The sequence below is a fragment of the Enhydra lutris genome, unplaced genomic scaffold, assembly GCF_002288905.1.
Source record: "Enhydra lutris kenyoni isolate GAN:26980312 unplaced genomic scaffold, ASM228890v2 scaffoldscaffold24, whole genome shotgun sequence".
Classification (NCBI taxonomy): Eukaryota; Metazoa; Chordata; class Mammalia; order Carnivora; family Mustelidae; genus Enhydra; species Enhydra lutris.
The window spans coordinates 16,655,561-16,667,577 of record NW_019154108.1 but is presented as its reverse complement, the minus strand read 5'-3'; the positions used below and the strand labels follow the sequence as shown (position 1 = coordinate 16,667,577).

Below are 12,017 nucleotides of genomic sequence, written 5' to 3'. Positions count from 1 at the left end.
AAATGGGAAATTTTGAATACAAAGGACTTCATGATTATTGATATTTGTTCATTTTCTTAACTATGATAATGGCATTATGGTTTTATAATGGAATTTTCTTATTTTTACGAGATTCATACTATAGTACTTAGGTTTTTTTTGAAGTACCACGATGTCTGTGACTTATTCTCAAATGGTTCATCAAAAAATCGTAGATCATAAATAGATAAAGCAAATTTGGAAAACTGTTAACAATTGTTGAATCCAGGCGATAGAAAGTTGGGTGATTATTTACTATTCTTTCAATTTTCTGTACATTTCAAAATGTTAATAATAAACAATTGATTTAAAAAACTCTTGTCATGAAAAAAAATCAGAAGCAGGAACATCAATATTCAGACCGGTTATAAGCATCAGCGACATGTCTGTGCGTACACGAGTGTCTGATGGAATCTTGTCAGTAAGGTTTACAGTGCTGCTATTTCTGAGCAACACGGATGCACTTTAATAAATAAAGATTACGGGGTGCCTGGGTGGCTCAATGGGTTAAAGCCTCTGCCTTGGGCTTAGGTCATGGTCTCAGGGTCCTGGGATCGAGCCCTGCATCGGGCTCTCTGCTCAGCAGGGAGCCTGCTTCCTCCTCTCTCCCTGCCTGCCTCTCTGCCTACTTGTGATCTCTGTCAAATAAATAAATAAAATCTTAAAAATAAATAAATAAAGATTGCTATTTGCTTGACTCATTTTGGGGATCAGGAAGAGAGGTTTAATTCTATTGTCAGAATAATGGACTAAAGGTATACACGGTCATTTGACATTTCAAAAGCTGGAAATTAAAAACTTACAATCTTGGAGCATCTGGTGGCTCAGTCAGTTAAGCATCTGACTCTCAATTTTGGCTCAGGCCCATGACCTCAGGGTGGTGGGATCAATGTCAAGGTGGAGAGCAGAGTCTGCTTGAGATTCCCCCTCTTCCTTAGTCCCTTCCCACTGACTCACACATAAATAAATAAATTGTAAAAGAAGAGAAAAAAAAGAACCTACTTGAATGTTATTCTCTATTTTAAAGTAATATAAACAAAACTATTTAATGTGATGGTGTCTGCCTGACCAGATTTTCTTGATGATGAAAACCATTCCTGGTTTTTGATTACTAACATCTTACCAACTCTTGCGAGCATAAATGGCATAGAATTCATCAAAGTCACGGTTTCTTCCAGGGTGATGCTCAGCTGAGAACACTGAGATCAACAACAATGGGATCTATTGATGAATGTAAATGTAAAGAAAATGTAGTGTATGAAAATTCTAATTTTGGCACATTTTCACTTCCTGAGTCTTTTAAACTATAATAAACATATACTAAATATTTATCTTTTATTGTGTATTTTAGAATGTCAATTTTTAAAGGTTTTATTTATTTATTTGACAGAGATCACAAGCAGGCAGAGAAGCAGGCAGAGAGAGAGGAGGAAGCAGGTTCCCTGCAGAGCTGAGAGCCCGATGTGGGGCTCGATCCCAGGACCCTGAGATCATGACCTGAGACAAAAGCAGAGGCTTTAACCCACTGAGCCACCTAGGCGCCCCATAAAATGTTAATTTTTAAAAGGAGTTTGGCCTCTTTTTTTAATTTTTTAAATTTTGAGAGAGGGTTAGAGAGAGAGAGAGAGAGAGAGAGCAGGAGGGAGGGGCCAGAGAGAGAGGGAGAGTGAGACTCTTAAGCAGGCTCCATGGCCAATGCAGAGTCCAACAAGGGGCTCGAGCTCAGGATCCTGAGCTCATGACCTATATCATGACCTGAGCTGAAATCAAGAGTCTGATGCTTAACTGACTGAGCCACCCACGTGCCCCTAGAATGTCAATTTTAACCTTAAAGTTCCCCCAAATATTTGGAAGAACAGGGTGAGGTGCAAAATATTTTTTCTTCAAGAAAAGAAAATTCAACAAAAACAAAAACAACCACCAACAACAATCAAGAGGGGGTAATGACGTAGACTCAGAGCTAAATTTATCTTGCTTTACACTCTATAACCTCTATTTCTTATTGTGACATTCAGAATAGCAAGTGTACTTGTTAGAACATTTTTTCTAACCAAGCACATCTTAACAAAGCCTGTTTTCCTCTTCACTCTCAGCTCTTGAGTTCCAAGTTCAAAGAAGAAACAAAATTAGGATTTGGCTTCTGTTTAAAATAAAGATATAATTACATAAACAATTGTTTCGTTCCTTGTGCAAGATCCATGTCTTTCCTAGATGCGAGGACCCAAAAGACAAAGGTAATCAGCAAATTTGTCACACTGGCTGAAAAGAAACCTGGCTCTGTATTGCCATCATGTGGTCAATGTGTATATTACACCTCCACTCCGCCGGTGCCCTGCAAGATGACTGCCACCTGGAATCTTACACCACCCACGGATTGGTCTAAATAGTTCAAACCCACAGGCCACATCCATCCATCCATTTCCTTCCTTCCTTTCTTCTTTCCTTCCTTCCCCCTCCCTCCCTCCCTTCCTCTTTCTCTCCCTCCCTCCCTCCCTCTCTCCCTCCCTTCCTCCCTCCCTTTCTTTCTGATATATTTATTTATTTTAGAGAGAGATCATGATGGGGGCAGGGGAGGAGCAGAGGGAGGGGAGAGAGAAACTTAAGCAGACTTTGCAGTGAGCTTGGAAACCATCTTGGGTTCCATCCCATGACCCTGAACAGGAGCTAAGGCCAAAATCAAGAGTCAGAGGTTTAACCCACTGTGCCCCCCAGGCCCCCCAGGCCTCATTTTTCATATAAAGAAGTTACATTCTATGAAGGCATAATGTGTTAGTTATGTTTTTACTTTCTGGACCCTTTGTTCTTCAACCCGGTAACTGTGCCCAGGAAAAGATTATGGAGATGGATAAGAAAATTTTCAGTTTTTTGATTTCAAGTTCAGGGATCCTTTCCAAAAACGATCTCACTCAAATAGTGCAAATTAGTTTCTGCCAATTGACTAATAGCTCCCTTTTCATTTAAAGAATGCTGAGCACTGTGTGTTTTAGTAGATAGAAAAGCCCCAGACTACAGCATTGTGTGTCAACTATACCTTAATAAAAATAAACAGGTGATACATACATACGCACATACATACATCCGTATTGGGAGACGTGTGTGGTGGAGCCACTTGGACACCCACCTGAATATACAAGGTTTCACACAAGTCATTCAGTGTTTAAAAGGCTCCTTCTGAAAAATAACAGAGCTCAACTGAAGACTTTTATGGAGAGGATATCTAGCTAAAAAAAATCCCATTGTTATTGCGCACCACAAGATTTAGTACGTAATTTTCCTGTGTTATTTAACTTTCTAATTTTTCTCACGAGTCCTAATCCTATTTCTACAACTAAAATTTAAATTATTTGATTGTAAGAATGATAGCAGACTCCCTGGCCTGTGGACTTTTTATTGTATTACATGACCTAAAATGTTAATAAGTCAGCATTTAATAGTTCATTGTTGATTAATTTTCAGCAAGTCAAAATAACAATATGAAATTTTAAAACTTCTTCACATTTACTAATATATAATCTGCAGCACCATTAATGTACTTGCTAATAAATTAACAACAACAACAACAACCAAAATGTTTCACCTGTGGGGCAGAAGTGAGCCATTACTACCCGCTTACTTGAGTCCGCTGATTTTTTATACTGGTCTTTGGTTCATTTTATCAAGCACAGTGGAATCTCTTCAGGACGAATAACTAAGAGTATAGTAGGCTTTAATTATTTAATCCTATTTTGCTTTATGGCATGTGATTTGCCCTTGTATTTGAATCTGTAAAATGATAAGCAGCATTATACAAGATTCCACCATTAAATCAATTTCCAAACCCACAAACACTTCCCCAGAAATCTGTTACTTAGATGAAGTTAAGTCCATCCAAACAGCCTCTACAAAGGTTGGGGTGGGAGGTGTCTCAAAATTAATCACATTTTTCTTAATTTTTAGTTGGAAGTACCTAACTTCTCATGAACTTGAGGATGTGGGGCTTTTTTTCCATTAAATTTCATTCATTATATAGATTTCATAAAGACTCCAAAGTCAGGATTCTGATTTCTCTGTCCTTCTTTTGGTGTGTGTGTTCAGTATAATTCTGCTAGTTATTGTATTTGAAGGTGGTCAAATGAACTTCAAGATTATGCAAATTAGATAATATAATCTAATATCTCTCTCTACATGCTTATCTGCTTATGTGTCAGGATCCCACTAATGGGCTTAAGGAGTTGGATTAAAGACCATAGGTTGCCTAGAAGATTATGTCCTAGGTAAATACTACCAATTTGATTAGTGACATACAAATAAGCCGCTGAGCATAAGAGCTCTCTTCTTTTAAATATTTGCAAAATAATGCAGTCTTTGTTAAGCAAGGTATTCCATTCAGGAGTGGGTTAACATATGTTCCAACTTTTAGCTTGCGTTGGTGAGAAAAAACAGCTAATTACCCTCTGCTGTTTGTTTACTGAACCTTACTTATTATCAAGTGAAAACAAGCAATATTGCTTGCTATTTTTATACCCCTGTGCCTTTACTCATGCTATTTCTTCTGTCTAGCATGACCTTTCCATATCACTCATCCACAGTAATGCATTATTGCCTTTATTCATTTACTACCCAAGGCCTTCAAGAACAATGACTGGGTCTTTTATACATTCACTAACTTATCTATTCAATAAAGATTTCGCTACGCACCAGCTCTGGGGAATACAGCAGGGATAAAAACACACAAAAATCCCTGCTTTCCTGGGATTTATATAGAAATGATATAACAAATGAGTAAAATATATTGCCAGTTAGCAATAAGTGCTAAAGAAGTGGGGTAGAGAGTGTTGGGAGGATGAAATTGCAATTTTTAATAAGGCTACCAAGGAAAGTTCAGCTAATGCAGTGATTGAGCAAAGACCTAAAGGAGGTGAGGGCAAACCGTATAGAAATCTGGGGATAGAGTGTTCCAGAAAGAAGGACTAGTAAGCACAAAGGTACTGAAGTGGGAGGGTGCTGGGTTGGAAGAAGAGCCTCAAGGGGATCCACAAGGCTGGAGTAGAGGAAGAGGAATGATATTCTTGTTTATCCATAGGGTTTATCCCTGTGTCTGAAACATATCAGGGCTTCATATCTTTGATGAATTAATGAATATTTTGATGGTAATGTAAAAAAAGGCCAATATTTCACAAAACTTGATTTGTGCTAAATCCAGTTACTTTTTTAACAAAAATATTTTCTTTGCATGTCCTGACTTTAGCTTTGTCGTCGAAGCAGGTATGACTTTCATTAATTCAGATTTTAGGTCTGTTCAGGATGTCGTGTTGCAGTATAGTACAATCTTCTCTTTGCATTTCTTTTTGTTAAAGTCCTTACAAAGAACTGTAACCTACAGTGAATATAAACACTGGAAAATACCAGCAAATACTGTTGGGTAGTATTCTCATAACCTTCAGATCTCTTAGCAAAGTCAACAGCATTACTTAGAATCACTTAAAGAAATTGTCAGTTTAAGGACTTACTCTGCCTCCAAAACTTATTTCTCAGAACATCACTTGTAGAATTTGTGTAAAGTGTACTATGCATATAATCTTATTACTATTTATTTATTTATTTTTTTAAGATTTTATTTATTTATTTGACAGACAGAGATCACAAGCAGGCAGAGAGGCAGGCAGAGAGAGAGAGGAGGAAGCGGGCTCCCTGCTGAGCAGAGAGCCCGATGCGGGGCTCGATCCCAGGACCCTGAGATCATGACCTGAGCCGAAGGCAGCGGCTTAACCCACTGAGCCACCCAGGCGCCCCTACTATTTATTTTTTTAAAAATATTTTATTTATTTGACAGACAGAGATCAGAAGTAGGCAGAGAGGCAGGCAGAGAGAGAGGAGGAAGCAGGCTCCTTGCGGAGCAGAGAGCCCAATGCGGATCATGACCCAAGCCGAAGGCAGAGGCTTTAACCCACTGAGCCACCCAGGCGCCCCTACTATTTATTTTATTTGCAAGAATGATTCACCGTTAGCAGAAGGTGGGGCCATGAGCACATGTACAGCAAGACAACCACCACCAGCAAGACTGATTAGCTCTTAACAGTTTTCTCCTGACTGCTCCTTCTCTGCCTCACTTTGGAGTCCAGGTGTTAGCATTCCCAGTCTTGCTTTTGACTTGTCAGTGTATCCCTTTGAATCAGTAACCTCTCCATATTTGTCGTTAATCTTTTATACTGATTGTTATACTTTCATTCTAATTATAATATTTTCTCCTGTCTTCCTGATATCTTGGCTGATTTTTTTTTTCTTGAGATTCCGAAAAACATATTCAGTTCCCTACAGTACCCAAGAAATGCTTGAATGGAAACACCAATTGTAAAAAATTTATTCTCTCAAAGTTGCCATATCCTGATAGTTTTGGAGTTTTGATAGAATCTTGGAGAAATCAAACCTTCTCAAGTATTAACCCCTTCAGCTAGAGACCTCCAAGAACTCAGCTGTAGTAAACCCAGTTGTATTTAATTCTTGTTGCAGCAAGGAAAAATACATATCACAGGGAACTATGGGCTTCCTCAGTAAGAAGGTGTTCAGAAAGACCTGTTACAGGATTTGGGCTTCGGTTGGTGGTTAGTGCTTGAGGGAGAGTCTAAGGTAGCAGGAATCTGTTTTCAATTGGTTGCAGTCAGAAAGCCAGGGCAATCCCATGACTGGGCATCTCAATAAATCTTATCTATAGGGAGAGAAGACTAATAGGAGAATAAAGTTGTAATTTGTAAAGAAGTAGTAACCCGAGGGAGCCGAGATGCGGGGCTTGATGTGGGGCTTGATGCGGGGCTCAATGCAGGGCTCGATCCTAGGACCCTGGGATCATGACCTGAGCTGAAGGCAGCGGCTTAACCCACTGAGCCACCCAGGTGCCCTCATGAGATTATTTCTAACGGGACAATAATACGACTTAGCTGTGAGTGTCAGGCCAGCTTCCCAACGTCGGGGGCTCTTCTTTTCTTTCTTATTTTTTTTTTTTTAAGATTTTATTTATTTATTTGACAGAGAGAGATCATAAGTAGACAGAGAGGCTGGCAGAGAGAGAGAGAGAGAGAGAGAGAGAAGCAGGCTCCCTGCTGAGCAGAGAGCCCGATGCGGGGCTCGATCCCAGGACCCTGAGATCATGACCCGAGCCGAAGGCAGCGGCTTAACCCACTGAGCCACCCAGGAGCCCCTTGTTTTTCTTTTTCGTGTGTTGTTTTTAATCCTTTCATCCAAGTATAATGTACATACAGAAAAGTATAATTTTTTTAAAAATTTTATTTGAGAGAAAAAGGGAGATAGTGAGAGAAAGCACAAGCAGGGTCATGGTGGGGAAGGGGGAAGCAGGCTCCCTGATGAGCTTGCTAAGCCGAGAGCCCAACTCGAGGCTCCATCCCATGACCCATGACATCCTAGAATCTCAAGGAACTTTTCTTGAATCCTGACCCAAACTTTGACACTTCTCGCCTCATCTCCCCTGTCCACTCGTAGACAGGTCTAACCCCACAGGGTCAGTAACCGCTTCTGAGAACACTTTGTACCCATCTGATGGTGCTTATTACTCTGTTTTGAGTACTAAATGAACATAGTGTTTTCATTTTTGTTTTACACCACCCGGGATATAACCATCGCTAAGTGAAAGTTAATTATTACAATCACGCTGCAGTTCTTGGGTAGTTTTGTGTAAGTTCCGTTAGGGCAGAACTGTATGAGACTTCTCGGTTTCACTTGTGTCTTCAAAACACAATGGCAGGGGCCGGGTCAGAGACTCGTGCTAACGGCAGGGGGCCCAGGGACTGCCCCGCACAGCCCGGACGTAGGGGGCTCCACAGTCGCCCAAAGCCAGACCCGGACCAATCACATGGCTTGGGCGGTGAAGGCCCCACCTCCCAAATTTTCACCCATTATTCAAGTTAAAGCCAAGCTCTCAAGCAACAGACGCGCCGGCAGGAATGCGTGGCCAGTCTGGGGGCGCCGGGGACACACCATCCGCGGAGGGGGCGCAGGCGGAACCTTCGTCCTCAGCTCGGTGTTTCCCGCGACTCCGCTCCTATCGTTACACTACCAAACCGACGGCCTCCTTTCCCGCCGCGAAGACCTCTTCCGAGAACAATTTCCAGATTTAGGGATTGGTAATTTCAGCGAAATGATTAGTGGACATCCCAACGACTGAGGACAGTTTCTCGGTGCGACATCTCCATAAAGCGACCCCGCGAGTTCTCCTAGAGGAGGGCGCCCCAAGTACTGCCACCCACGCTCGCCCGCCCACCGCGAGGCTTCCGCCGGGCCTCACCTCGTGCGCGTGCTCGGACGCGTGCTCAGGCGCGTACGCAGCCTCGCCCCGCCCCGCGAGCACGCCGCCTCGCCCAGCCCCGCCCCGCCCCGCGTGCACGCCGCCTCCGTCCCGCCCCGCGCGCACGCCGCCCCTTCCCCGTCCCGCCCCGGCCGCCGGCCCCGCCAGCCGCTCTCCGACCCCCGACCCAACGCCTCGCGGGTGGAGGAACCTGGGTCCGGCCCGAGTGCTCTGTTAGCCAGAGGCAGGCGGAGGAGACCGGCTCGGCCGGGGGCGAGCCGCCGCGGGTGCCCTGCGCGCCCGGGAGAGAGGTGGGAGGGAGGCACAGTTACGCGAGGCCGCGCGGAGTAAGTGAGCTTGGGTCCGACTCGAGGTCGGGCTCTCGACCGAGACTGGTGGGCCAGGCCCGGGAGCCGGCGTTACCCTCGCTCCGAGGAGCACTGAGCGGACACAGAGGGACGGACCGATCGAGGACACATGGCCTCGCCATTCCTGCCCGCGGGGGCTACCACGGGCGACAGCGGCGGAGAGCTGAGCTCGGGGGACGACTCCGGTGATGTGGAATCCCTCCAGAGTCCCGAGACCGAGGCGTCCGGGAGTCTGACAGAGCTCTTTGAGAAGGCTGCAGCGCACCTCCAAGGCCTGGTCCAGGTGGCCAGCAGGGAGCAGCTCTTGTACCTGTACGCCAGGTACAAGCAGGTAAAATCCTGGGGAAGGGGTGGATGCGGGAGAGCGGCCAGAGGCCTTCTGTGTCCTCCAAAATGGAATAGTTACCGTGCTTGGTTGATGGCTAGGTGCAGTGAAGTTTGCGTGTGTGTGTGTGTATAATCATCTGCTAAGAATTAGAATCCTGAATATGGAAAGGGCCTGTCTGCTATCCTGGAAGTGATATTTGGCTGGACACCGAATGACAGCTTTCCATGTCTTCTTTGACTTGCACAGCGACCTTGCACTTATGGTTTTACCAGCTTCAGAACCTTTACAAAATGAGAATGATAAAATAAGATTTTTCATTCAGTCTTGCTGAAGGGTCATATGGAGGTAATTATGGAAGTAATATGGTCATATGGAAGTAATGTTAAAGAAAATTGTGAGATCCAGGAGAATTATATGATCGTAATAAAAAGGTGATGCAATGCAAAATAAGGTATTATAATTTTGTCATTGTATTTTTAAAATCCTAAATATATTAGACTTATGTTTTGATTGGATGGGCTTCTGACTGTTAGATGCTATTATAAAGATGCTGTTTAGAGCTAGTAAACACCAGGTGAAATAATCCCCTTCTTTGGCTGGAAAGAAAAGGGAAACCCAAAGAGAGTAGATAACTTCCTAGGGTCATACAGACAAATCAGTCAGAACTGGAACTAGATTGTAGCTCCTGACTCTAAAGCTCTGAACTTCATAATCGTAATGTCGTTTAAGACATGTTTAATTTATCATTCAAAGAGTCGAAGGTACCAGAAGGAGAAGTAATTGCTTTATTTTAATCTACCAGTACTTGTATAACATCTTTTCTGTGCAAAACACTTGGGTTGTTATACCTGCCGCGAGTGCAAAGAAGAAAAGGCATCATGGTATTTGCCTTCGAGAGTCTTGGAAAGTTTCTTGAGGAGTCTAGATTTAAACACGTGAAAAATTGTTAACAAGAGTTAAATAACATTTTTGGAAAACTCCAGCTCTTTGGAACACTGGAAACAAAGATGTTCTGGGGAATAGTCCATTTTATTTTACAAAAAAATTTTAACCTTTCTTTTGCTTCTTGGTATCTATTTCCTCCTGTATTTTTTTTTTTTTTTTAAGGTTTTATTTATTTGACAGAGAGGTCATCGATCCCAGGACCCTGGGATCATGACCCGAGCTGAAGGCAGAGGCTTGACCCACTGAGCCACCCAGGCGCCCCTCCTCCTGTATTCTTTAAAAAAAAAAAAAAAAAAAAAAAAAGTTGTAGGGTCCCTCTGTATTCTTCAACTGAATATACTGAATAGAGATGAACCTTCTTTTGAAGACTGATGAATTTCAGTTATGAATAAAATGACTTGAGAGACATAGCTAAAGATATATAGGGTACAAATTACAGTGTTGAATGAAAACTGCCCCTGAATTGGCCTTGGAATTTGCTTTCTTGCAGAAGTTATGGATATCTTTTTTTCTCTTTGGTTATTTATCCTGTCCCAATAACATTAAAATAAAACTTTCAGTTATTTAACAAGAGTTTATTGAACATTGTGCTAGGACCTTTAACATGTCTGACTAATAATTCTCTGGGCAGCGTTAGACCATTTGTCTCCAAATTCCCTAGAGAACATTCTTTTTCTTTAGAGGACATAATTTTACTTACTGATAATAGTGTCATCATTATTAATATCTGATTTCTGAGTTATCAGTGAACTCTAGTCACTATCAACTGGTCACCATTCTGTCTCATGTATCCTCACTTCAGATATTCTGGAAGAGGTATGTCCCTCATCCTTTCAAGAACTCGTTGTTAAGGTATTTAGAAATATTCTGTATCCGGAAATAAAATTCTTTGTTGTTACAGAATAAGATTATGCTTACTTAGACATTGGGACACAAATTTTATCAATCTCTTCTAATTTTTTCTTTTTCTTTTTTCTTTCTTTCTCTCTCTCTCTCTTTTTTTTTTTTTTTTTTTTTTTTTTGAGAGGGAGAGAGAATCCTAATCAGGCTCTATGCCCAGTGTGGAGCCTGAGGTGGGGCTCCATCTCATGGCTTCGCTGCCCCCCCCCCATCATGACCTGAGCTGAAACTGAGTCGGATACTTAACTGATTGAGCCACCAGGCCCTCCTCAATATTTTATTTATTTATTTTTTTAAAAAAGATTTTATTTATTCATTTGACAGAGATCACAAGCAGTTAGAGAGGCAGGCAGAGAGAGAGGGGGAAGCAGGCTCCCTGCCAAGCAGAGAGCCCGATGTGGGGCTCGATCCCAGGACCCTGAGATCATTACCAGAGCCAAAGGCAGAGGCTTAACCCATTGAGCCACCCACGTGCCCCTCAATATTTTATTTTTAGTAGAATTCTGAGATAGTGTTAAAAATAGCGTCTTTGGGGCGCCTGGGTGGCTCAGTCCATTAAACATCTGCCTTCAGCTCGGGTCATGATCCCAGGGTCCTGGGATCGAGCCCCGCATTAGGCTTCCTGCTTAGTGGGGATCCTGCTTCTCCTTCTCCTGCTGCTCCCCCTGCTTGTACTTGCGCTCTCTCGCTCTCTCTCTGTCAAATACATAAATAAAATTTTAAAAAATAGCATCTTTGATAGGATGATAAGGTTGAAATTCCAATATAATTGATGCATGGTGGACCAGAATTTCTCATGAAACGATTACATTTTGTATTCAGAGTAGCACTGTATTTTGGAGGCCGAATGAAATAAAGTTGTCCCCAGGAAGATAATAAAAATAAGGTGAGCTGTGGACTTTCTTTTCTTAGGCAGAGCCCTAAATTTACCTAACATCATAGCTCTTTCAGTCTTGGATAAGCCTATGGCTCCAAAATCATCTTTTAGTGAGGTTTCAAAAACATCACACCAGTGAACAGTTTTTTGGTCCTCTGCATTAGCCTACACTTTCACAGCAAAAGATAACTATTTGACACCTGTGAAAACTCTAGGACAATGAACATTTCAAACCCCTGTTAGCTTTGTTTTACAGGAGCCTTCAGCATCAGCACAGCAAGGATACCCAACATGTTCTACTTTAAC

General features: G+C 42.3%; 1 protein-coding gene across 3 annotated transcripts in view; it reads left to right on the top strand.

Moving 5' to 3' along the window:
• Window positions 1–8,442: 8,442 nt before the first annotated feature.
• LOC111150826 (acyl-CoA binding domain containing 6) overlaps window positions 8,443–12,017 on the top strand; it is a 200,649-nt gene continuing 197,074 nt past the window's right edge. For all 3 annotated transcript variants that reach the window (XM_022508448.1, XM_022508450.1, XM_022508449.1), the window contains exon 1: window positions 8,443–8,992. In XM_022508448.1, the coding sequence (XP_022364156.1) occupies window positions 8,771–8,992 (222 nt within the window). In that variant the 5' untranslated portion in view covers window positions 8,443–8,770. The remainder of the gene's footprint in view (window positions 8,993–12,017) is intronic.